This window comes from Ascaphus truei, chromosome 1 (assembly GCF_040206685.1).
Source record: "Ascaphus truei isolate aAscTru1 chromosome 1, aAscTru1.hap1, whole genome shotgun sequence".
NCBI lineage: Eukaryota > Metazoa > Chordata > Amphibia > Anura > Ascaphidae > Ascaphus > Ascaphus truei.
Window position 1 is genome coordinate 133,814,173 of NC_134483.1, and position 26,723 is coordinate 133,840,895.

Here is a 26,723-nt window from a genome sequence, read left to right on the forward strand (position 1 = left end):
TAGTTCATAGGAGTAGAGCATGAGGAGAAACAGAGCAAAGCCTTCCGTTGCCGGTGTGTGGCGGGAAATCGCTTAGTGAAAATGGGCCAAAATATGCTCCCCGTGCTCTCATCTCCTGTCTCATGGACATTCATACACCAATTTATGCACCCATGCACCCATGCTCATTTATGCATGCAACACTGTCATCCTGCACTCTTACTCATAGACCTGTACACACACAAGCCGTACACATGTACGTCACTCATGTTACTCCCTGAAGTTAATGAGGGCATCTGATACGTGCAGTCTTTTGTTTAGTTACTGCTGTTGACACACATTTGACATTAAGCTCAGACCAGGTTTTACCCTTTGTCTAGCAGCGCACAATGCTTTCTTGTGTTTTCTTTTTATTCAATGCATTAAATAAGTTTGGCACATTAGGGGTTTTATGCTGCCTGGCTTATAGATTTGGCAACCACAATATTGCATTTGTTTAAGATGCCCATCACAGTTAAAACGTTATATGTCCTGGGCTGTTTGTCAAATTGCATTGTTTTTATAGTTCTTTGTTTCCATCTAGGTGTGTTACAGAGTCGTAATGCAGCTGTGTGGACTTTGGGAGAACCCGGCGCTGGCAGTGAGGGTCTTGTTTGAGTTGAAAAATGCTGGAATCCAGCCAAACGCAATTACGTATGGTTACTACAACAAGGTAAGATGCTGTGCCATCCAATTTTTGTTTCTTCTAAGAAACGTTGATCGTGCAGATCGGGGCACTATTGCACAGAAACTCCTATTGACTTGAAAGTGTGTTTTGATGTAATGGTGCCCTAAACTGTACTATCACAGTTTAATGAATGGGTGTACTGCATATCACATGCTAAGTCTAAAAATAACATTTACTGTTAATGCAGCCTTTTGACATAGCTTTAAGATCTAAGATGTTGCAGTCTGGTTATTGCTAGAGATGTTTGCATGTATTTATATTAATATGGTCTCTTCCTCTGGTGACTCAAATGAGGTTGCGTTGTATAAATGTCATTAAACATTTTTATTTTATTTATAACATTGTGGCTGAGGAGCAGTCTGGAATAACCCCCTCTCGCTTGGCTCAGGTTGTATTGGTCAGCCCATGGCCAAGTAGTAATCGCAGCGGTAACTTCCTGTGGACGAAAGTCCGGAATGTGGTACTTGGTTTAGCGCAGTTCCGAAGAGCCATGAAAAAAACAGCAAGTTCCAGGGTCTCGTCGGCATCAGGTAATTATTACGACCGCGAGATGGATTCATTTTACCTATTTAAACTTCAATTAAATCGCATGGGCAGATTTTTACATGGCAAAATCTGTGTTTTGTTTTTCTTTTTTACACAAATTGCTTGTTATTTGTATGTTCTCCAGCCATTTTTTTTTCTCTAGCTCCCTTTTGATCACTGCAGCATTTTGTTTTACCCGGTTCTGCATTTTTCACAGCTCTGAAAAATACTTGAACCAAGTGTGATAAATATTGTCCAAACCGTGGTGCACCCAGAAATAAGACTATGGCCGAACTTGTTCTAGGAGATCTCTAGTCTAGATATGTCGTAGTCTTATTTCTGGGTACACCACAGCTGGGAAATCTAGGAGACCACCTTCTTCTAAGCGAGGTTAAAAACACAAATCGTGTACTTGTGTGGAGGTAGCAGGACTGCGGTTTTAACACCTTGGCTGCCAGGCGGCACAATGGAGTACGATATGGACCGGGAGGATGGCCACCGTTGTTACCTTTTTTGAGTAAGGAGCTTTGCTTGCTTAAATGTGACTGTTGCTTTACTTTCTAATTTGTTGGATGTGCACGATTGCGTTTTTTTTTTTTTCATTTTTACTTGTTTTAAAGAACTAATATGTGGGAATGTTACATTATGTAGTTGAGTCAAAATCAACATTTCCAACCCTTGCCTACTATCTGTCCTGGCACTTTACATGGGTAGATTTTGGAAGCAATAGAAAACTGGATAATGTGTATTATCCCCTAGGTGCATCAGAGTCAATATCAGAGTTGCTGCCAAACGAAGGTATATAAGTAATGAAAAGACTCAGGAAAGCAGCTGGCCCAACATAGGGCACCAATTGCTGCTTGAACTCACGGTTATGGGGAGTAGTAGTAGATCGATCCGGTCCTCATAGCCTCCGGTTGTAGCGTTGCACCGCCAACCCCACCACGGCTGGAAGTCAGGTGGGGCGGTCACGCGACCGGCGGTGTCCTCCTCGATGAGAGCTAGCCTGAGGGCTCCACGCCCGCTGGACTTCTAGTCTTGGCAGTGAAGCCGCTCACTCCGGCGTGCAGGCAGCGTCCTGTGGGGTAGTCACGTGACCGGCGGCTCTCCCCTCCGTGGGCGGCAACTCAGCGGCGTGCAGTCTCGCGATCAGCAGCATGTGGGATCCTCCAGCAGCAGCGGGAGGAAAAACGGAGCACAGCCAAAAGGAACAGGACAGGGTAAACGTGGGTGGTGACTAAAAAAGGTTTAGTCAACAAACAGGTGCAGCTGTAGGGTCATCTGACGCGTTTCGGCCCGGGGGCCTTTGTCAAAGGGTGATCCCAACAGCATAAGGGAGACATACATATAGGCAGTGTTAACACAAAACACCTGCACAAGATAGAAATCAGGTGGGGTAAGTGATCAACAACATGCCCATGAACTGGGGTTAATAAAAGACGTTTAAAAACAGTGCCAACACAGCAACATGGTATAGAATATCTACATCTATTGTGCATCAAAACAATAATGATGTAATATCAGTGGAAAATGAAACATTCAATATATATGAAGATGCTTGTTTGGCCCGCAATAAAAAACAACATGTTAAAAACAAGCCTTGGTCTGTTGTGAATCATTTTGTCATATATATGATATATCACAAGTGGAAATCTCTGCTCAAATTATTAATGGATATACAAGATAAGCAAGATATTGGTTAAATAATGGTAATAGTCATGGTTATATTGAATACATCTCTGAACCCAATCAGAAAAAAGGAAGGGAAGGAAAAGGAGGGGGGAGGAAGGGGGGGAGGAAAGAGGAAAAAGGCAAAAAAATTACAAAAAATTAATAAAGGCAAGGTAAATATCTGTGATACTTAATGATGTAAAAAATGCTGTAATTCCCAGTCCACATTTAGACTGTGTGGTTGCAAGGTATCTAACTGGAAAATCCACTGCATTTCTATTTGGTTCAATCTATTGAGACGGTCTCCCCCTCTGATGTGCGTTGGAATGTGGATAATTCCAAAAAATCTGAAGTTTTTTATACCACCCTTAGGGCACATCGAGAAGTGTTTGGAAACTGGGTGGAATAGATCTTTTTTGAGTATCAGTCTGATGTGTTCAGATATTCTGATATATAGTGGGCGGATGGTTCTACCAACATATTTAGCATTACAACACACTGTATAGCGTACACCACATAACTTGTGTGACAATTAATGAATGTTGGAATTCTGTATTTGGACATTTTAGACACTGTAGTTATTCTTTTAGTGGGTACTGCGTACTGGCAGCACTTGCAAAATCCACATTTAAAGAACCCTTTAGGTATTGCTGAAATACGCTTTGTGGGTGAAGATTGTTAAACATAAGGTGAAAGAGAAAAAATCTTTAACAACTGAAATTGACACACTCAAAAAGGAGTTACATAAATTTTGTGATATGGATCGCTTCACTCACAATGATAAAATCCTTTTACAAAATATAGAAGAAATGGAAAAGGGTGTAGTCTCTAAAAAACAAGAAAAAAATTTTAGAGACAAATCAGACTACGAGAGGAACCAAGTTTATTCTTGGGAAAGATTGGGTTTCAGTAAAGATTCTGATAGGCCTAAAGCGATGTTTCAATCTACGCCTCGCAAAATGTCTACGGATAGTGATCACATCAATCCAAAATCTACTACTAGATCTATTTTGAAATCCCCATACACGGAACGAAGGTCTAGCTTCGATACTGATTCTTCGGATAATATGGACAGACCATTAGTGTCCTTTTCCAAACATAGTACCAAAGACCATAGAGATTCCGATGATGGGTATTTCAAAAATACATATTTTTCTAGCCAAAAAGATGATAGATCCAAAACCAATCCCTCCAGCACACAATATGCACCGTCAAAAAATGGAAAGGGTGCAGAAGGGGGGAAAAGAGCAGAGAAAACATCAGGCTCAAACAACAAGAGAAAAAAATACTCTTAGATCCCTCCCTTAGTAACATCATTAATATTTCCAATACACCACTCACCCCACAACAGGTTGTTCTTCTAAACAAAGGTTTAAACTTCGCTCCGCAAGAGAATTTTGATCTCTTCAATACAATCATAGATCTTCAAAAATACACACGCAAACTGGCGTTAAAAAAGTTATTTTCCAAGAGGGGTCAGATAGCAGCTAATCCACTGGTAGATGCAATTGAGCCTAGCAATATATTACAAAATAAAGATGTTTGCACAGTTTCCAAACACTTCCCGATGTGCCCTAAGGGTGGTATAAAAAACTTCAGATTTTTTGGAATTATCCACATTCCAACGCACATCAGAGGGGGAGACCGTCTCAATAGATTGAACCAAATAGAAATGCAGTGGATTTTCCAGTTAGATACCTTGCAACCACACAATCTAAATGTGGACTGGGAATTACAGCATTTTTTACATCATTAAGTATCACAGATATTTACCTTGCCTTTATTAATTTTTTGTAATTTTTTTTCCTTTTTCCTCTTTCCTCCCCCCCCCCTCCCCCCCTTCACTCCCCCCCCCCCTTTTTCCTCCCCCTCCTTTTCCTTCCCTTCCTTTTTTCTGATTGGGTTCAGAGATGTATTCAATATAACCATGACTATTACCATTATTTAACCAATATCTTGCTTATCTTGTATATCCATTAATAATTTGAGCAGAGATTTCCACTTGTGATATATCATATATATGACAAAATGATTCACAACAGACCAAGGCTTGTTTTTAACATGTTGTTTTTTATTGCGGGCCAAACAAGCATCTTCATATATATTGAATGTTTCATTTTCCACTGATATTACATCATTATTGTTTTGATGCACAATAGATGTAGATATTCTATACCATGTTGCTGTGTTGGCACTGTTTTTAAACGTCTTTTATTAACCCCAGTTCATGGGCATGTTGTTGATCACTTACCCCACCTGATCTGTATCTTGTGCAGGTGTTTTGTGTTAACACTGCCTATATGTATGTCTCCCTTATGCTGTTGGGATCACCCTTTGACAAAGGCCCCCGGGCCGAAACGCGTCAGATGACCCTACAGCTGCACCTGTTTGTTGACTAAACCTTTTTTAGTCACCACCCACGTTTACCCTGTCCTGTTCCTTTTGGCTGTGCTCCGTTTTTCCTCCCGCTGCTGCTGGAGGATCCCACAAGATTTTGGAAGCATAACAGGAAAAATGCTGAGCGGGAATTTACCATGATTCCATTAATAACTTTCCCCTTCCCCACCCCCTGCAATTGAACGACCCCTCCGGTCTCCCTAGCAATATCTTATTGTGCTGCTGCTATGTTAGAGCAAAACAAAAAAACAAGACCGAGAAGGCTAAAGGAAAGGGCAGAAAACAGAGCAGGGCATTTAGAGAGAGAGAGAAGAGGCGCATTTCCACGACCCTGATAAATTCAGTGTAGGGCTCATAAAATGCCAAATTATGTAATGATTGGAAAGTAAAGGCTGTTTCTGTGATGACAAGGTGAGTTCGGCATTATTCTACCACTATCTCCATTTTGGACTAGGTAGTTTATGTAAAGTGTTTATAACGCACCTTTTAATAATAGTAGGGTCTCTTATCCAAACTCGCCTTGCTCCTGTGCTCTTTCTGGTCCTGGCAACTCCTTGCCATTAACAGAAAGGGACAGGTCAGTCATCACCAGCAGGAGCTCATTAGCTTTATTGAGTGAAACGAGAATGTTTTGCTTTCTTTTTTTTGTTGTCATAGAAGAGCAAAGGAAATAGCCCCAAGCTCCATGAGAGGAGGAGCTGGGTGTCGAACTCGGTGGTCAGCGTTTGTAGCCACAAGGCTGCTTTTCTCTGACGTAGAGTTCTACTGGGCTCCTTTTTCGAGAACGACAAGCGCTGTTGGCCAAATACAGATTGGAGATATTCTGCGGTGTTTCATACTGCAAATAAGCTAATAAATCTAATAAAAAGTGACCGATAATCAGTTTAGGAAACTTTTGCAAATGTCACCAAGGAATGTCTCGCCCGAACGCAAAGCCTAGTGCTAATTTGTACTCGAACCAATAATTTCTGCGCAGCAAAAAATCTATTCCTTTTTGTTGCGTTGTTGTCACTAAATAGGGAGGCAAACGTGTACATGTATATATCAAAATTGAGCAGACGGCTCCACCATATGAACATAAAGATCTGGTGCACAGGGAACAAAGAGGGGGGGGATACCTTATTAACCAATGAGATCAATATATAATTGGGTCCCAGCACTCAAAAAAAAATGAAGAAAAAAAGCCACAACTGTGGTAAAAAATACAATTATTTGCTTAGGCATAATATACGTGTAATTTTCTTAGAAACATTTTACACAAATATAGCAGGTGGATGAAAATTGGGATTAAAGACAAAAAATCACTTCAAGTAGCATCAGATCACCGGATATAGTTCTTTATGGTTGAACCAATAGAGAAATAGTTAACATGATACTGTACATATAGTCATCTGGATAAAGAAAGATACTCATCCACCAGAGGGCGTTCTATTCCGTGCAGAACACGACCAACAGCGTTTCATTCTAGGCAAGGGTTTCAGTGACAAGCCCATTCCCACGTAGGAAAAAAGGAATTCAAAAGATTGCCAATTGAGAGTTTATAATCAATAGACATGGAGAATACGCCTTCCTGCTTGTTGTGTCCCCTGCTATGATTGCAGCGCCTCCTCATTATATATTGATCTCAAACTTATACATGTTCACATGTATGATCCTGTGGAAATATACAATACTTTGATACCTATATTGCCAAGGAGAACAAGTGGTCCAGTGGTTCTGACCGTTCAAAGCCAATCGCCAGCTTTCTAAAGTAGGCTTCGGTATTTACATAGTTACATAGGTTGACCCTTATGGATATCTTTTTTTCAACCTCGTGTTAAATTTAGACGACAGATACTTATCCTATATTTCTATTTTACTGTATGTTGATCCAGAGGAAACCAGACAAAAAACCCCAGTGAAACATTATCCAATGATGTCTCATAATTGGAAATATGTATTTAACATTGCCTTCCTGGGTGTTGGGCACCAATACCTTATATTGCAAATTGTATGGCCCTCTGAATATATTTGTACAAGTGCAGTGTCATGATCAAGAAGGTTTTATTATTATTATTGCACCAAAATGAAACCTCCTTGGAAATGTATATCAAGGGTTCTCAAAACCTCTCCTCGGGTCAAGCGGCCACCCCATGTTTTAGGAATACCCAATTCATTGGCACGCAGGTGTATGTATCTAATTTGCATATGAATGAGGATATAGGTTGTCTACCCCCAAAAACCTGGTTTGGTTTCAGGGCCTGAGGTGTAGTTTGAGAGCATCAGTTGTACATCATTGATGTGACCACCTCCCTGGATGAACTAATTGTTTCTTGCTCTAGCGCGCAGAAAGTCACTATTTGTTTACTGGAGGAGTCAAGTCTGAAACACACCCGCAAAATTCTGAGTACACTTTGTACTGCGACTGAACCATCAACCCTCGTCTTTTTTGGGATAGCTCCTTTGCTGGGCTCTGCTTTTCTTTTCCAACCCAAACCTACCTACTTCTTTCCCTAGAGCTGTCAAGGTGCAAATGACTGTCTTGCAGAGCTTGTGGATTTGTAATGCCGGACTTAACCTCTCTTGTCTCTCCAGCTCCTCAGAGTGCGGCACGTAGGAATGATGGGGACACGGTGAGCCATGGTAGCGTGGATAGTTCTAACGATGCTAACTCTGGGGAGCACACACTCTTCGTCAGGGATCTAATAAAGCTTGATTCCACTGATAACCACTCTAGCACAGGTACTCTTGAGCGGCTACTAACCATTTAACCCTGTTCGCAAACCTTCTACCTCACAGTCTCTCCAAGGAAGTGCTCCTAACGCAGGAATCCGTGGGTTGTGTGTGAAAGCATGAGATGTAATTGCCTTCAATTCAGATTTAATTCACTTCACCCATTCATAGCTTGCCTTATGTTTGCAAATGTACATTTACTGTAATGCAGTTTTTAAGATGTAACATTGGCACTAATTTGCCTTCCCAAACTGCTCATCGGTTGACTAGCAAGAAGGAGTAGACAGATCACCTCTGATTTCCAGTGTGTTTCATGAACCACAGTCTAATAGAAAGGGAAAATGTATTGCCTGATGCATGCTTTTATTCTGCTTTTTTCAGTGTGTTACTGGGCTGGCTTTAGCAAATACGTGGTCCTGTGCAATATCGGCTTATTAGGTCCTGTTGTGTGTGTGTGTGTATATATACTGTATGTATATACTGTATATATACACATATACATACGCACGCATGTGTATATATACGTGTGTACACACATACTTCACCCAAAAAGAAACAGATTTGATCTATTTAATTTCTTTCATTTAACAAAATAAATTATGACATTTTGTGTGGGCGCTTGTGTGTGTGGGAATGTTGGTTTATAGCAGTGGAAGAAGTGATACGCGAGAACTTAAAGGCTACAAATAAAAATCGCACTTGTGAGAACATTCACGTCTGACAGGTCTGCAACCCTGTCTTTCCCCATTATCTCCTAGCATACAATGCTTCCACTGCAGCCAAGGATTCTGGGTAATGACATGCAAATGAGCTTTTTGCTTCATATCCATTTTAACATGGACCCCTGTAAACGCTGAGATTTGATTACTCATGCAGGTCCAGCAAATGTTTCACTGTGCAAAAGCAACCCATTTGCTTGTACAGCAAAGTCTTCACCCTATTTCTCATGAGAAAATTTACCTTCTACACTTTTTTGCCGTAAGAGAAGTTCACTTGGTCTATTTACTTCACTTGGTGGCCTTGGACTGATGCACATCTGCATGTATACACTTGAAGGCAGCAGTCTGTGCAGGTGGCCATTTTTTTAAAGAGTTCTCTTCTTTGTCCTTTTCAACGCTGTTTATTTATTTTTTATATTTGGTGTTCTGTTCAGGAGGTAAAACGTGGGTGACTTCTGGTTGGAAAACTGCTTTAAGACACAAACGTGTGTGTGTGTGTGTGTGTGTGTGTGTGTGTGTGTGTGCATACACACACATACACACATACACACATACACACATAGACATAGACATACACACATGCACACACATGCACACATAAATACATACACATACATACACACATGCACACACATGCACACATAAATACATACACATACATACACACATACACACACACATACACACATACATACACAGCGGAAACACACCCTTAATAAGGCCTCACACATCGCAGTGTGTGCAGAGAGCATTGGTGATATAGCGGTCATTCACTGCAGCAGCTTCCAAAGTTTCCAACCCCCCCCCCCCCCATCATGCCTTGCCGCTCTGGATGCAAAGCATTGTGGGGAGCAACTTTGGAAGCTCTTGCTGCAATTGATAGCTATACCACCCATGCCAAGGTGCAGTTTATGGCCTTAGTACATATGCACACCCCAAGTGGGCTCAGGAACCCACTAATACCTGGGAGCTGCGGTTACATATTTTGTTTGGGCGAACCCCTGGGAGACACCTCACAAATCCCTAGGCGTTCCCGCACCCCCCTTTTTGGAAATCGCTGTACAAGAAAGTTGTTCACCATACATAGAACAGCAAAAGCATATTAAATCCAGAATGGAACCTTTGGCCATTTGGCCGCGACCAAATCGCCACCGGCACCTTGCCGCCATAGCTACTGACTGCACGTCACCTTGTCGTCACTGGTTTCCGCATTTCCTCAGTGCCTCTCCCAGCCATGCACCTTCACCACAGGGTGTCCTCAGCACGTCACCCCGCCGCAGGGCTCTGACGCACCGGGCACTCGGTTGGCCGCCAGAAGCCAGGACACACAAAATTTCCCACGCGGCTGCTGGCGACCGTGCGTAGTATCCTGCGTTTGGGAGAGGTGATGAGGACATACGGAAGGAGGTGACCTGCGGCGAGGTGACCTGCGGCGACTTGTCCTGCAGTCTGTAGTTATGGCGACAGAGCACCGTGGCCAAATGTCCTAGACCGTATTAAATCAATGTCCAAGGGTCGCTCCCAACAAGAGTAGATGAGATGTAATATTACATTTAACAGCATGGTAGAATCACCCATACATTGCCAGGGCACAGTAACCTTTGCTTGGTCTGCTTATGCCAGATATTGTTTAGCTGTCCATATAATTTAAGTTTTAGTACCTGAGGCACTGGGAGAAAGTTAGTTGACCAAGTAAACAGCGCTGCCTCAGAGTATACAAGCGTCCCACGTCAGTGCCTGTTTTTATTTTGAGCAGATGGGAGCTTTCAGCACTTTTGGTGTCTTGTTCTGGATTGATTGTGCTGTCCAAGTGACTGTTGGTGTTTGCTGAGAAGATTATTTGCCTACATTAGTGGAAAGCCTTAATTTCCTCGTATCTAAAAGATATGTCAAACTGGTTTAGTAATCTGTTCTGGATTGGTGTGGTCTTTCGCCCAAAGTATGTGTGGAAGCCTCTTGATGTATTAACATTACTATGCATTATGAAGCAGATTTTCTGCATTAAGCCGGCCACAGTGGGAGATGATTACAATGTCTTTATTTTCTGTAGGGTGTCAGTCTGATCAGGGATACGGCTCCAAGGATGAACTCGTCCGAGACGGTGTTCACAGTCAGGATACCCATAAACCCACTGTAGAAACGGACTCTCTTCTAAAACCAAAGGGCCTGCCTGACTGCAATGAGAACTTTTCATCTGCTGATGTGACAGGTAAAAAGGTTACGCCATGCCTTTGCCCGCATTACCAGGTCTTTGGGCTACAGAACTGGGCCAAAATTGATTTACTGGTGAAAAACTTTTTATTAACGTAGCCTGCAAATTTTAAGGTATATGTATGTGGATTGGAGGAACCATATAATATATCAGGAAAAATGAAATGTTCTTCCAGAGAGGTGACTGTTTGTCACAAACCCCAATGTATGTGACCTGTGAAGTGTATGAGAGGCGGCATTGATCAATGCTACACTGATATTTCTCATTCATCTCTCTGGCTGCTGTGTCCAGCGGGATTCACTCGCCTTGTCCCTGTTTGCTCCAATGTACAAGTCCAAGTAAAAAAAGGAAGGTTGGAGGGGCTAGTGAGTTACCTATCCACATCCCTTGTATTTCTAGCATTACAAAGACTTCACAAATACAAGTTGTACATTTATTTATTATGTGCAACGGTGGAGTATTTATTGGCCAAAATGAGGCACACTGAGCTGCTATTCGATCTTTAATTAATATGTCCCACAAAGGTTTTTGCAATTCAACCTCTCATGGGACTGTTGTAAAGGTCTCATCGTTTGTACAGTACTGTATGTGGTGGATTAAAGCAGTGCTCATTTTGTGTCTCAGGAACACACCCTGAAGGTCCTGGTGAAAAGCTGCTGTCAAACTCTGAAGCACCAAACGCCCCAGAATCTCCTCCCTGGGCAAGCAGCATTGTCAGAGTTCCCTCTGGCATCTTTGACAATACAGGGAGGAAGAGCAGCAGTGGTGAGTTATTTGCTGCAGTGGAAACAGCAAGTGGTGCGAGTGACTAACAGATTTTATCTTGGCGGTCAGAAAAATTAGCAGTACTCCCTTTTTGTGCACTTCTAATGCCACCATAATTAATAGTACAATAAAGATAATTAAAATACAACTTTTACTTAAATTGGTTAAAAAGAAAGAAATCCCTTGTTACATGTGTAGGGGCAGAGTATAGAAGTAGAGGGGGGAAAGCCTGTTTCCACCAGACTTCCTATTATCTGACTAAAGAGACAATGCAATTTGTTTAGCTGGTGAATCAAACAAATGTATCTAGGTAGCCTGCCAAGCAAATATTTAACACATGTTGCCAATAGTAGCACCTGTGGCTGGTTTTGCTCCAAATAGGCATCGAGTTTAGCTCTGTCACATCGTATTATAAGTAGCCATCACACATGTTGCATAGATGGAGAGCACTCCATCTTCTTATACTTTTTTAATACCATATTTAGCCTTTTTCTCAGAGCCATTCATTCCTGCTTGTATTGTAACGCTCTGTGCACAGCACTATTGATTTGTGTACATATAGTGCTGAGGGGTCTGACCAAGTCTCGGGGTGACCTCCACCGCTATTCTGGTCAGATGCCTCCACTGACTCAATAACAATTTAGCTTAGAAAAGGGATTCTAACAGAGCAAGCATCTAAATGTCCTGCAGCTGCCACTACAATCCCTCACTCAACGATTACCCCGCTCCCAACAACGAGGCACATACAATTTCATTAACGTCACCCGACGTACGTTTCACTCCGGGGCAGAGCTTTGTCGAGGACGATTCAGAATATTTTTATTTCTGTGCCACTAAAGATTGTACTATCTAGAGCACGTATCCAATGTCGTCTTAAATATACCTGTTGTGTGTACCATCTTGGCCCCTAAAGGTTAAAATCTTTAATTTTTCACTGCGTTTTAATAAGCCTTTACTTTGTTGCTGGTAAAATAATCATTTTATGTACTTAAAGGATCACTGCCACTGGTAGTAATTTGAAAGTGTTTATGTACTGTAGTCATGCTAACTTCTTAATATATCACTTTGTTTAAACGAGAGTTGCTCAACCTTTTTTTATTATTATTATTTTCATACATTATTTAAGGAATAATTAATTGGTTTCATTGGTTGCAGGAAGTGGGCCGGGGCAGTTACTGCAAGTCCCAGACATGGGGAAAGACTCTGTGTTTTCCCCTGAAGTTCAGTGTAAGAACACTGCAGATAGAACTCAGACGAGGCAAAAAGTGTTCCCCGACAGAAGCCGTAGCTTCAGTGCAGAGAGCCGGGCGGGCATGCAGCTAAAGAAAGGCAGCCTCGACCTGACGTCCAACGAGATCACCATGAAGATGGGAGCAGACGCCAAGATCCTCACCGCAGCTCTCTCAAAGACACCACCGCCACCTCCACAGGCAAGTAAAGCCTTCAGCTTTGACGGCATGGATGGCCAGACACTTGAGACCCGGACTTGTACACAGGAAAGTGCCCCCGAGCCTGCCCCGGGTCAGTTAGCAGGGCAGAAGTTGCAGGAAACCTCTGAGCACTTGGATACTGTCAGAGAAGAAAGCACAGCTGATGCAGCAGAGTTTGCACAATACGCAGTGGATGCTGGTAATCCCTTGGAGGCTGCTTCCGAATCCAGGGACGAGCTAAACAAGAGGAACAGCTTTTATGGCCTTGCCAAGGCTGTAGAGAGGGAAGGGGTAGAGATGGGCCTTGACCCACTGTCCCTACTGGCTTCCCAGACCGTGGAGAGGGAGCCCTCGCCGGTAGAGGAAAAGAACATCTCTCCTGTCGTGGCACGCAACCTAGCTGACGAAATCGAAACCTATATGAACTTAAAGAGCCCCTTCGGCAGCAAATCATCAAGCATGGAGCTGGGAGGCCCGGAGTCTGCCAAAGAAGCTGAAACGCCCAGCAAGGGTGGGACTGAGAGGCGGTCCAGCTTGCCTACAGACCCTCTGCCTCCGACCACCGTGCAGAGCGAGAACCAGAAAAACTCTGTCTCCAGGTCGAAGACCTTTACCAGCAACCAGAAGCACCACCTGCGCAACCAGAAGGAGCGGTCGCTCTCACTGACGGCTCTCGTCCGCTCCACCCAGCATGGCTCCTTGGGATCAGTGGTGAACTCTTTCCCGGGCCTGAAGCTCGACAACCTACTGACGGGTCCAAAAATGGACGTGCTTAAGTCTGGCATGAAGCAGGCTGCCAACGTGGCCACCAAGATGTGGGGGGCAATGGCATCTGCCTACAATTACTCTGATGATGAGGCAAGTGTAAGGTTAACGTCCTGTGCCCTTGTCCATCAAAACAAAACACAAATTACTATACTGTATTAGTAATTTATTCTTCTCTTTGTAGTTTATGCGCAGTTATAGAATATTTAATACAATTAATTGCCTTGTAGCAATTACAATCTAATTTTTGGTGCCTGATGCATAGGGAGATGGTGACTGAAATTTACGAAGCAGCCATACGACCCCTTTTGGCGCTAGAAGATATTGAATTCAGTGGGGTGTTGTAAGGTGTCTTTTCAACTGGCTGCTTAGTAAATATGGCACAAAGTGGCCTGCCCTAGGGCTACAGTAGTTAATGCTCCCACTTCAAAGGTAATAACTACCCCACTAGGCCAATTGTTTTCACACTTGTCCTGTGAATCTCTGGGATTTCATGGGAGATTTTCCCCTGAGAAAAATTTGCTAATGGACGATATTTAACTCTTCAATACTCCCCCAAAAACGGTTCCAGATTTTGTTTCATAATTTTAAAAGGTTATTAAAGCTGCACCCCTGCTTTCCTTATTTATTTTTTTTTAGTTATAGGATTGAAGCAGTTAATATGTTAATTTCAGCTCTGGGGCACCCTGCTTCCCGAGATTCTTACCACCGTAGGGGGTGCCAGGATCTCTGCAGGTAGCAGCTCCAATGGGACTTGGGGGGGCTATCGAAATGGCGGCGTTTAAATGTCCCGTGGTCCAATTGGAAGCCGTGACATCATCCCTTCCTATTGGCCCGCGTAACCAGGACATTTAAACCTACAGAGATACCGCCATCCCCTACCAAGGTAAGAGTATCTCGGCGAGCAGGGGTTCCCCGGATCCGAAATCAACGCAATTCAGCTCAGGGAGACCCCAACACTCCTATAACTATATATATTTTTTAGAAAGCAGGCGTGCTGCTTTAATTGTTAAACTGTTGTAGCGTAACTGGGAGGGGTTCAGTGAAATCGCAATACATTTCTAAGGCGTTCGATAGTTCTTAAAGGGTTGCAAACCACTTTATCAGACCATTGCTTCTTCCATAGGTAAACCACTAAGAAACCTTTTATCTTTCGCAGAATGACAACATATCAATGGACTTTATTGCTATCATGAAATATTTTCAAACAGTAATGTAATATTATTACATTACTTTAGAATTGGTAACATGAATATAGTCAGAGTTTCCTGTATGTGTTCCCCAGATTAGCAGATTTTAACCCATAGATGATTTTAGTGGGTACAGTAGCATTTTATAGAGGCAAATCATTTTGTACACATTGAGGCATAGATCTTTGGGTTGTAATTTAGAAACTATGGTCTGCGCTGAACCCCAGGTTTAATGCATGCTGCCTCTCCTTAACCCCCGATGTACCTCTGCCATATCATCGCATAGATGTGTCGGCACAATTTGGGGCACAGACATTTTTTTATATACTGAAATATCCTACATCTATTTGGGCATTAAACAATATAATCTAATCTTTGTCTTTCACGTCATTCATCATATGACTTTTCCGTGCTCTTTTGTTGAATTACATGTGTTTTTGTATGTATTTTATTGGCTGAATTGAAGGACGAAGCACGTCGAGGCGAGTCTAACTTCCCATCAAGTTTTGAAGACCACATTCTGGGGGACGGTTCTGCATCCAAAATGGGTCTACATGGACTTCCTAGTAGCGAACTGACGCAGAGCAACACCAGCCTGGGCAGTAGCAGCAGCAGTGGGGACGCTGGCAAGCAAAGTTGTTCAAACAGTATGGCCATGTCATTTATAGGAGCCTTTGTACTGGGAATTATGGGTGTCATTTTTTTTTTCAAAAAAACTAAAATATATATATTATTATAAACTACCTTTTGTGTTTATCACAAGTTTTAAAAATTGGGGAGTTTTCTTGAAAAAGACTCTGATTTATAAGGGATTGCTGCAACTTTGATATTGGTGCAACGTTCTTCCTGCAGATAAGCATGTGCTCCTCGCTGATCTGTAATGGATTTACACTATATAGGCTTTCTTCAATGTGCTGCTTTCATGTTAGGCTTGTTATATAGTAGGCGCTGCTGCGCGTGCGGGCGTGCACGTGGCCTGTGCGGTTAGCTGTTAGGGTGCAAGCGGTGACGCGTGCAGTTAGGGGGCGTGACTGACATCACAGTGTTAGGTCGCGCTGTGATTGGTTCGCGGCGTGGCAGCTGCGCGAAAATACAATTTGATTATATTTTCCCGGGTCTGCCGCACGACCGCTCACGGCCGTGCGCGCACGTCGCTAGTATAGAAACGTCTCGCTAACACAGCCAATTATACTTGCGGCGTGCACGGTCGCGCGCACGCACTATATTACACGCCTCAGGCGTTTGTGGCCTAAACGTGAAAAAGCTACTAAACATAAATTATAACCATGTTGTAAATGGTGTACCATCTGATACATGGAGTACATTAGCTGTTTTGCACTTTGGTTACATGCACAATGTTTTTTAATAAAGCGAAAAAGACCCATTTGCTAACAGTGCCACACGGTGCAATAGTAACTGCATAATGTCCTTATTTCGCTCTGTTTAGGCATCTGTTATTGTGCAGAGATACTGGCATCCCGTAATGTTCCATGTTCATTTTCAGGGGTTTGGACTACAGTCGTCCATCCCACCCACCCCTCTACCCCCCCCCCCCCCATAGTGGGCAGTGCGGTGTTAAGGATCAGTCACTTTACATTCTTCCCCAATGTGCACAAACCCCCTCTGCTCTTATCTAGTTTCTGTTGTGTGAGCTAAACCAAAAAGTGCTCGTGGCGCAAAGTGACCAAAATAAACAATAACGTGCAAATAAACCCAGTGAATAGTAAGCACTGAAAACACATAATACTGTCACTCCATATGTAGATCCTCTGGTTCATAGGCTCCATGGTGACCTCATATGCAGAAAAAGACACAAATGCAGAGGGTATAGTGCATTAACATTTACTGAAGGTGACAAACATCACAGAGGGGAAAGGCCTTTTGACTGCTTGAGGCCACCGTATCAACCCTGCATTACTCCCAGTGAGACTCTGATTGGCTGAGGCTGTTACGCGTCTAACAGACGGGAGGCTCCGGTCGCGGGTGAGAGGCGCTGACACCGGCACATGTGGTTTTGTGCATGCCGAGCAGCGGGTTCGGGAGGAGGGTTGAAGTGCGCCCAAAGTCACTTCTTGCTATTATACCAGTGGGGGGAGTGTGAGTTTTATTCCTTTCCCCTCTGTGTTGTTTGTCACCTTCAGTAAATGTTAATGCACTATATACCCTCTGCATTTCTGTCTTTTTCTGCATATGAGGTCACCAAGGAGCCTATGAACCAGAGGATCTACATATGGAGTGACAGTATTGTGTTTTCAGTGCTTACTATTCACTGGGTTTATTTGCACATGTTATTGTTTATTTCTGGTCACATTGCGCCACAAGCACTTTTTGGTTTAGTTTTTGTTATAGTTGCGGTTTGGGGAAACCGCTGGTGTTCAGGCAGCAGCTTGACTTTATCACTATATTTGTTGCGCTTTATTTTTGTTTCACTCTGTTGTGTGAGCACTTTATTTTCTATATTCTTATCTGTAGGTGAAACCCTTCAGAGGAAACGCTTTAGGGGCTCGGAATCTGAGAAATCAGAGCATGGATCTCCTCACAGCACCAGCTTGTCCAGCATCTTTCAGAACTGTGCAATGGAGGTGAGTGTGCAGTCTGATATCTGCTGTGACACAGAGGATCCAGCACGACTTTACAGTGTGAGGTCATTCCTGCCTCAGCAAATGTTAACTGCAGTGTGTTAAGTTTCCTTACCTGCCTGGACACACTCTGGACCTGTTCTTGGCATACTAGTGTAAAACTAGTGTATGGCGGTTGGAATGAGCAATGTTTGTGCCGTTGATGAGAGTGAAACTTGGGGATATTCAAGGAATCGCTAGAATGTTTAATAACAGAAGTGTAAAAAATGGTATGATTATCTTGGTAGTATTCTAGCTTGAGAACTTACAGTTTGGATTTTTTTTTTGGGCAGAATATGTTGTGAAGGCCGCTGTTGGGCTCAGTTTGGAGTGAGTTGTTGGTTGGTGGACTGCCTAGTTTCCTGAAATGTGTTTGTGCGTGTGTGTCTATCTATATATATATATATCATACTGCTCTTTCCAACCTCATTTTTGCAGGTCTTGATGTCGAGTTGCTCTCAATGCCGAGCATGTGATGCGCTTGTGTATGATGAAGAGATTATGGCAGGATGGACTGCAGATGACTCCAACCTGAACACTACTTGTCCTTTCTGCAAAAACACCTTCTTACCGCTTCTTAACATTGAGTTCAAGGACCTGCGTGGCTCTGCCAGGTTTGTGCCCGTTAACGGTTCCTTCAAGTCAATTTTGACACACACTTTCGTGGTGGACGAGTGGAGTAGTGGAGAGAGATATAAAGGGCTGGGCACTGGACAGGTCTTCAACTTAACTATGGAGGGCCAACTAAGGACATTAGTGTTAGAGATGGATACTCTTTTCTATTAACAACGATCAATCAATTGCCCATATGGATGCAGGCACTCGGTCCACTATGGGTTTGTACAAGGAGTTAGAAGTCAGTCCAATGTAATATTTCTAAAGGTTGGACAATAAATAATGACTTCATTACTACGTGATTCTAATCCTATTAGCACATATGCATTTGGGCAACACCTCCTCGCCAATACTATAATTTCAATAGTTCACTAGAGTTTTTGTATTTTTTCTCTGAGAGATAGTAATACTGAGCTAAAGCAATCTTTAAAATAAGTGTGTGTGTGTATATGCGTGTAGATATATAGAGAAACCTCGCTCAAAACCCCTTGGCGGTTAAAGCGTGCCGCCTGGGAGAAATAGCAATATTAACTAGAGATGTGTATGTATATGTGTGTGTATATCTGTGGAGTAGTGGATAGAGAAATATGACGGGTTGTTTACAGCACTGATCTACTTGACTGGGTTTCATACTAGGGACATTATACTAATGGAATACTACTCCTGTGAAGGTACTTAGACCAGCCAAAGAGAGGTTTTATATGGAGTGTGCTGCTCTATTTTTGTCATCTACCAAACAGGAAAAAAACAAAGTTTAAAGCAAACTTTTCTATAGAAAGATTTTTGAAGTGAAACTTCTTTGCTGGCACCTACAGAGTTTCCATGGGAAAAAATCCTTACCTTGTAATGAAAAACCGTAGCACGTGTGACGTCACGTTCCTAATGGGTGCGCGACCGTCGCGCATGCGCAAAAAACACCATTCCAGGCCGCACCATATGCGTGCGCAGAAGAACAGGTTGTGAGCCGCGGCGCACATCCGCATAACCCAATAGTCGCAATACAGCAGGCGCGGCCGTTGCGCACGCAGAGTGGCGCGCACAGTCACAGAATCGCACGCGCAGACAGTCACAGAATCGCACGCGCAGACAGTCACAGATGCGCCCGCGCGCGCAGTCACAGAAGCGCCCCCGCGCACGCAGTCACAGAAGCGCACGTGCAGTCACAGAAGCGCCCCCGCGCGCGCAGTCACAGAAGCGCCCCCGCGCGCGCAGTCACAGAAGCGCCCGCTCGCGCGCAGTCGCAGAAGCGCCCGCTCGCGCGCAGTCGCAGAGGCGCGCGCGGTCGCAGAAGCGCCCGCGCGGTCGCAGAAGCGTGAGCGCGCAGTCGCTGAAGCGCACGCAGTCGCTGAAGCGCGCGCACACTCACCCATGTTCTCAGGCTGCGTCACCGCTAGCGCTGAGTGCTATATAGATATATGTAAGTCCCTGCTCACGTGGTACGCTTGTGCGCGGGCACACACACTCACCGCCACTCGACGCTTATGTAAACAAAAAAAATCTAACTTAAAGCGCACTCAATGCCCCCTCCCCGCGCGGGGGCGTAAATGACAGGACTCTCCAAGCATGAGCGTGCTCAGCGCCAGCGGGGACTCAGCCAAACACTTCACAGTTGGTATAAATATAGAAGTGCAAATGGCTAAAACGGGGGTGGGGGTGCAGAGCACGCGCATTCTAAGTGAAACTTCTTTGTGTTTTGTCACTGAAATGTGTGTTTTGATTTTTAATACATAAAACAGCAACATCACAAATCTGTGACAAAACAGGGAGAAAAGACTAAAGTTACACTTAAAATGTGCGTGCTCGGCGCACACACACACTTCTTTTTACGAAGATCTGACATGTTGTCGAATAGCTGAACATGAAACAATTGCAGTTGTAAAATTTGCATTCAGTGATAAATACAGGTCAAAATGAGAGAGCAAATTACTATTATCATAAATAATTATTGATAACCTTGGAATTTGGCTCAATGTTTCATTTGACTGTATAGGCATTGTGTAAAGGCATGCTGACTATTTCAAGTACAGAGCATAGAATATATTACCAGTGTTGAAGATTTAACGTACAATCCACTGTAATCCTGCAACTTAACAGTGAAATAAATAACTGTTCTTTCCCACTTGCATCCTTTTCATGCCTATCAATCACTTTGTTGCACAGCTTTTTTCTCAAGCCAAGTAACTCTGGAGACAGCCTGCGAAGCAGTCCCCTTCCATCAACGGCAGAAACTACAGAGCAGCAGCACAAGAAATCGAGCTCTGCGGGCAATGACCTCATCAGCTTTGGCGACACTTCTACCGCCCCTCAGACCATAGAGGAAGAAACCAGCGCAGCGACTGACCAGAGGTAAAAGCTAATGCTGCTAGTTACGAGAGTGCTTTCTGCTTCATACACTTACTGCCACGACGGGGTCACCTCTGCTTTATTGGAAAAGCATCCAGCAAAAAAAGCCTATTGCACATAACAGAAACACTACCTTACGCTTACATTGAAACCATAAAATCCACTTTCCAACATTAGGAGAGTGAAACATTTTGTATTTTATTTTCAAATGGCCTACCAGTCATGTCAGGCCACGTTATATTTTGTCTGCCTACCAGTCATGTCAGGCCATGTTATATTTTGTCTGCCTACCAGTCATGTCAGGCCACGTTATATTTTGTCTGCCTACCAGTCATGTCCGGCCACGTTATATTTTGTCTGCCTACCAGTCATGTCAGGCCACGTTATATTTTGTCTCCCTACCAGTCATGTCAGGCCACGTTATATTTTGTCTCCCTACCAGTCATGTCAGGCCACGTTATATTTTGTCTCCCACCTGATACTTTTGATTTCACAAAAATGGCATTTGACATGTTTCTGGCCCTTTACTTATTCATGTACAACCCAATGAAGCCGTGTTGTCGGTTTCCCCCCGCACATGGTAATGTGTCGCCTGACATGCCTCAGTTTGTCAGAAAGCGCCCGAGGCTGCAAATGAGTAGCTTGTCATTGGCAGGAAATAACTGGGAGGTAGCAAATCAACTTAGCGAGCAAATAACAATAAAAGACCAGCCATTAGCAGACTGCTATTTCGCATCTTTACAATCCTTCTTCTGACCTACAGGAAGCTTTTATTTGTTGGAGGGGGGGGGGGGGTTGTTAAGAGTTAATGCGCATTAACTACATCATCTACTACAATTTTGTGTTTTCTTCGCAAGTGACGTCCAGGTTGGTGGCGGTGAAGTCCTTACAACTGTAAAGGCTTCTGCTACCAGCAATGCAACAAAGCGAGGAGCTTCACTGACCAGAAGTCACAGTGTGGGTGGACCTCTCCAAAACATTGACCTGTCCCAGAGGCCGTCACACGGAGTGTCCACTGTCAGCCTTCCTAACAGCCTACAGGAAGTTGTGGTGGGTACTCCCAGGAAGTCAGGTTCTGTTATGGGCTTTGTTCATGGCCTGTAAAAACTCCCTATGTCTGTGACCACTTCGGCCTTGATGTATGGGACCACGATACCTAACAGAGAGTTTGAGAGGCTGGAGTGGACTACAGTCGCATGATGACTTGGTTAGATTGGCAATACTGTATACTTGTATATGTGTTTAACATACAGTTTAGAAATATGGAGCTTGTATTTTAAAACCAGCCTCCGTCACTGATATGTGGCAGTAGTAGAAAAGTCATGTACTTCTTGAAGTGAATTTTTTAAGAACTTCCCCCTTCTTGGGTGATCCAAGGGCCACCGTTAAAAATCCCCTGCACTAGGTGCAGAAAATGAGATTCAAGTGGTTTTTTTTGTTTGTTTTTAGTTGTTTTTTTTTGTTTCTTTCCAGTTTGCATTAGAAATGATCGGATAAAACTGTAATTACCCAGCCGTCTTTGGTAGATATCATGAAATAGACCTTTCATTTTAACAGCGGTTGAACTTGATGGCTATGTCTTTTTCAACCTAATCTACTATGTTAACTACCTAGTTCTGAAAAATAACATGAGTTATGTATTTTAAAATGAAGTAGTAATCCTGCGCCTTTATATAATCCTTGCAATGTGAATATCTTGCCAGAGGGGCAGCACCCTCTTACAACCACAGGGTCTGCTTGTTGTATTATAGGTTATCTTTTGAGGCCCAGAAGGTCCTGCTGCAGGCCTCGGCCACTGAAAGGGTTAAACCGATATCCTCTCACTTTGTGTATATGAAGACGGGATGGGAAGGATGAGGGGGGACTGATCCAGACTCACTGCTGTGTGTTTTTTTTTTTGCAGGATCCCATGGAAAAGAGGCACAACCCTCCCCCTGTCTCAGTCCCTTACCTGAGCCCCCTCGTACTGCGCAAGGAACTGGAGTCCCTGCTGGAGAACGAGGGAGACCAGGTTGTCCACACGTCCACTTTTATCAACCAGCATCCCATCATCTTCTGGAACCTGGTGTGGTACTTCAGGCGCTTGGACCTGCCCAGCAACCTCCCGGGGCTCATCCTCACTTCTGAGCATTGCAACGGAGGAGTGCAGGTGTGTGCTGAACAACGTCTACTGTTAGAGGCCGACCACTTATTTATAACATGTTTTACCAGCAAGTAATACATTGAGAGTTGCCTCTTGTTTTCAAGCATGTCCTGGGCACAGAGTTATGGTGACAAATAAAACACAGAAAAGGGGGGGCAAAAGGAAAAATCAGCTATAATGATAATAAATAGTGTGATATAAGATCATACAGATGTTACCACTCAAGCCAGAATGGGCCCAATGGTGCACAGGGTGGGGCTAATAGCTAATAATAAGGAATAGTACTACTTACAAGGCCATGTGTAAGTGCAGGCAAATAGAAAGTTCTGTATGGAAGAAGCCCTCAGTTCAGGAACACTGCACTGCTTCAGGGATTTCTCTATGTACTGTGATGTTCCAGTGGTAGAATCACACTTTCACATAGCTCTCCCAAAGTTCGGAAGGATAAATGGAGTGTATTCAGATAAGCAGTAAAACATTTATTTAGCAAAATAGCTGCTCATACACACTCGCATGTAGGGAAAGTCCGGGTCGGCTACCCCTAGAATCCACACGCACTCCCGCAGTATCAAGTCTCTCCTACCGCGTCCGGTGGAGAGAGACTGCGCAGCTTGAATCAGGCTCAGCCGCGGAGATGACGAAATGCGTTGCTCTAATTTGTCTTGGATTGTCCGGAGGCTTCCGTAGTTACCTGGTGGCACTCAGGATTCACCTGCGCAGTCTCTCTCCACCGGATGCGGTAGTGGCAACGCGTTACAGAGCATTAAACAAACCCCACCAATAAATTTGATATAATATTATATATAATATTGCTTTTGAAAGTTAAGGTATCCTATCCAAATTACATTAAAATACTGCAGTAATCCAAAATGGCACTGGTTTGGCATGTTACCAGAGATGTCACAATTGTATTTGTTTATAAAATAAAGTTTAACCAGGAAATTATACATTGAGAGTTACCTCTCGTTTTCAAGTATGTCCTGGGCACAATAGCAGCCTTGTTGAAACCTGGTGGGTGATTTGACAGCGAAGTGTGTGCCTGGGATAAACAAGGGAACATAAAGGCAAACATTAAGTGCAGCTGGCTCTTTAAACAGTCGTATCAGTCGTATCACACATTGACCTGCAGCATAGGGGAGCATCTACTAAAGCTAATATCCACTTGATTTGAGGCGGTGTTAAACCTTTGGGCCCCGTGCTGCACCTTGGGATGTTTTTCCCCCTTTTAGGTTTGTGATTGTAAATAAATGGTACATATTGTTATATTTGTTGCACTATTCAATCACAAACCTAAATGAGGAAAAACCTCCCACGGTTGAAGTGCCCGGAGCTCTGGCACGGTGTGGCCTCTCAGACGCCTCGCAACGTTGTCGGAACTAGTCATTTGCATAAATATTGATAACAATAAAGACAAAGGAGGATATTTGTTGAACCCTTTAGCTGTGCGCTATAAGCCCCTCCACCACGGAAAGGGTTACAAAAAAATGCTCGGGACTTGCGCCTTTTAATGCATTAATTGGCTTGCAGGATAACAGCAATAATGTTGCTTGTGCCTGCTTTGTCATCTTGATTATAGCAAGATATAAAAAAGGTAGGAAAAAAACAGTTGTGAAGCTGGGAGGTTTCCTAATTGGGAGCTGGGAAAGGATTAGCTAATAATTTAGAAGGGGGAATGTGCATTTGTTTGTAATAGTGAATGAGTATTTTATGCACACTGAAGATAGTTTTTGCCTCTATTGTATCCTATTTGTTATTGAGAATTATTGTAGGTTGTGACATCTTTTAATGGATCAACATGGTAGTTGTTTAAAGGAGCAATCCAAGATAACGAATATTTTTTCAAATGTAAAAAATATATAGTATATAGCATTGAAGCAGGGTGTCTCCGGAGCCGAATCCCGTTAATCTCAGCTCTGGGGACCCCCTGCTTCCGGAGATACTTACCGCCGAAGTAGGTGCAGGTAGCTGCTGCGGCTCAGCAAGCAGAGCTTTAAAGTTTAAAGCTCCCGCTTCACATGGGCCAATAGGAAGACTATGTCACACAGATGGGCCAATAGGAAGACTATGTCACACAGATGGGCCAATAGGAATACTATGTCGCAGCATCCTATTGCCCCGCAGGACGCAGAAACGTTCAACAGCGGACATATTGTGAACCCTGGTAGCCGAGGAGAGGTGCTACCGGCACCTAATTCGGAGGTAAGTATCTTCGGAAGCAGGGGGCCCCGGAGCTGAAATTAACGGGGTTCAGCGCCGGAGACCCCCTGCTTCAATGCTATATAAAGAAAATTGCAAAACAACCCGCCGGCTTGGATTGCCTCTAATTGTAATATACAGAGCTTCCTAAACCTTAAAAGATTTTTTTGAAGTGCATTTGAACGAGGTTTCTTTCTGTTGTGTACAAATGAAGAAGCCTGAGGTTTTGGGATCAGTGTACCTTATAATTTCATCTATGTAAAACCTTAAATGTTGGTCCTACAAAAAATATCACAACTTACAACAAATCCACACTTTTTCAGGATCAGTATATCTACTAGAACTTTAAACTACACAGGTGCTACTGAAAGTAACCACGTCTGGTCCCTTAATCTCAATTTGTCATCTGTAGCTGCCTCAGTCGTCTCTGTCTCAGGACAGCAAGCTTGTTTACATCCAGTTGTTATGGGACAACATCAACCTTCACCAGGAGCCGGGGGAGCCCCTCTACGTCACGTGGAGGAACCTGGGTAAGAGAGGAAGCTAGAAATGTCAGTGGGGCCCAGTTTGCCAGTGTCTGGCAAAGCGCAAATGCCGTGCAACAATACAAAGCGGCACCTGGCTCATATGAGAAAAAGACATGGAAAGCACGCACGAAATATTTTTGAGCCCTTTGATGTTCCTGTGCGGTTTCTATCAATAAAATGTGTTTTTTCGAAGGATTGCACCTTTTTTTTGACGCGACTTTTCTTGTTCTCTTGAAAGAGTCCATCAGGAAGACGGCTGCTCCTGCCCCAAGTCATCTCCAGGCCTCCAGCACTTTACTAGAGAGCATCACCAACCGCATCACGCACAACGACGTGCTGAAGCCCATCTGTCTTCTCCTGCAGAAATGCAACACAGCTGACAAGCGGCAACGGTGAGGGTCAAACACGTGGGGAGCGGGGGAGGGGGGTGTAGCGTCATTTGGGATAGGTTTATGCGCTCTAGTAGTGTACACATACTTCCTGCCCCTTTTGAGCTTCGATATATATCGGATTCCAGGTCTAAAGGTTTATGTCAGAGGAAATGCAAAGTTGTGCATCGTTGTGAGGTGCCTTCTTTATTACGAAGCCTTGCATGCGTTTTCAGTGATTTTGATAACTTCTTGGATCTTTTACAGGAGTGTGTACAGAGAAATCCTATACCTTTCATTGGTTTCCCTCGGAAGAGAAAATATTGACATTGGTAAGCAGGAAATATTGTGTCATGTAATCCATAATCAATACGTGTATAGAAGATTTGCAAAACATTTCTACAAAGAAAGGTATAAAAAAATAAAAATAAAAAAAACAGCCGTTCTTTGATTAACTTTTTGTCAGGCACTAATAATATCTGGTACTTCTATACAGTCTCTATTTAAAAAGAGCTTTTCTATTTTGCTCTTTCCCTCTACCAGCTGTAGATCTGGCAGCCCTACGAGTAGCCTCTGAAGTAGAGCGGGAATACATTAACAAACCTAGTTCCCATTTATACTTGGATAAGTTAAAGCGCAGGACTTAGAACATACATGATGCTCTTTTCAGCGCAGTACAAAACAAGAGCAGGGATGACCCCAAATAACACGGGAGGTGTACAGGTAAAAGCAGAAAGCTTGTGGTGCTTTGAGCCCCTGTGAAAATTATTCATGTTCACCCAACCTTGGAGACCACAGAGGTCTGAAATGATGAATAATAA

General features: G+C 43.5%; 2 protein-coding genes across 3 annotated transcripts in view; one reads left to right on the top strand and one right to left on the bottom strand.

Annotated features, from left to right (window-relative positions):
* LOC142492387 (perilipin-2-like) overlaps nt 1-26,723 on the bottom strand; it is a 447,955-nt gene that overhangs the window by 341,880 nt on the left and 79,352 nt on the right. The window lies entirely within an intron of this gene.
* Nucleotides 1-26,723, top strand: part of DENND4C (DENN domain containing 4C) — a 119,840-nt gene that overhangs the window by 88,717 nt on the left and 4,400 nt on the right. Inside the window, exons 18-32 of one of the 2 annotated variants that reach the window (XM_075594996.1) lie at nt 563-691; nt 1,095-1,236; nt 7,874-8,020; nt 10,781-10,939; nt 11,567-11,707; nt 12,863-13,995; nt 15,559-15,739; nt 17,565-17,674; nt 18,149-18,324; nt 20,486-20,671; nt 21,526-21,718; nt 22,572-22,817; nt 25,420-25,537; nt 25,773-25,926; nt 26,170-26,234. In XM_075594996.1, coding sequence (XP_075451111.1) covers nt 563-691; nt 1,095-1,236; nt 7,874-8,020; nt 10,781-10,939; nt 11,567-11,707; nt 12,863-13,995; nt 15,559-15,739; nt 17,565-17,674; nt 18,149-18,324; nt 20,486-20,671; nt 21,526-21,718; nt 22,572-22,817; nt 25,420-25,537; nt 25,773-25,926; nt 26,170-26,234 — 3,280 coding nt within the window. The remainder of the gene's footprint in view (nt 1-562; nt 692-1,094; nt 1,237-7,873; nt 8,021-10,780; nt 10,940-11,566; nt 11,708-12,862; nt 13,996-15,558; nt 15,740-17,564; nt 17,675-18,148; nt 18,325-20,485; nt 20,672-21,525; nt 21,719-22,571; nt 22,818-25,419; nt 25,538-25,772; nt 25,927-26,169; nt 26,235-26,723) is intronic. The other variant, XM_075594998.1, reaches the window with a different exon arrangement.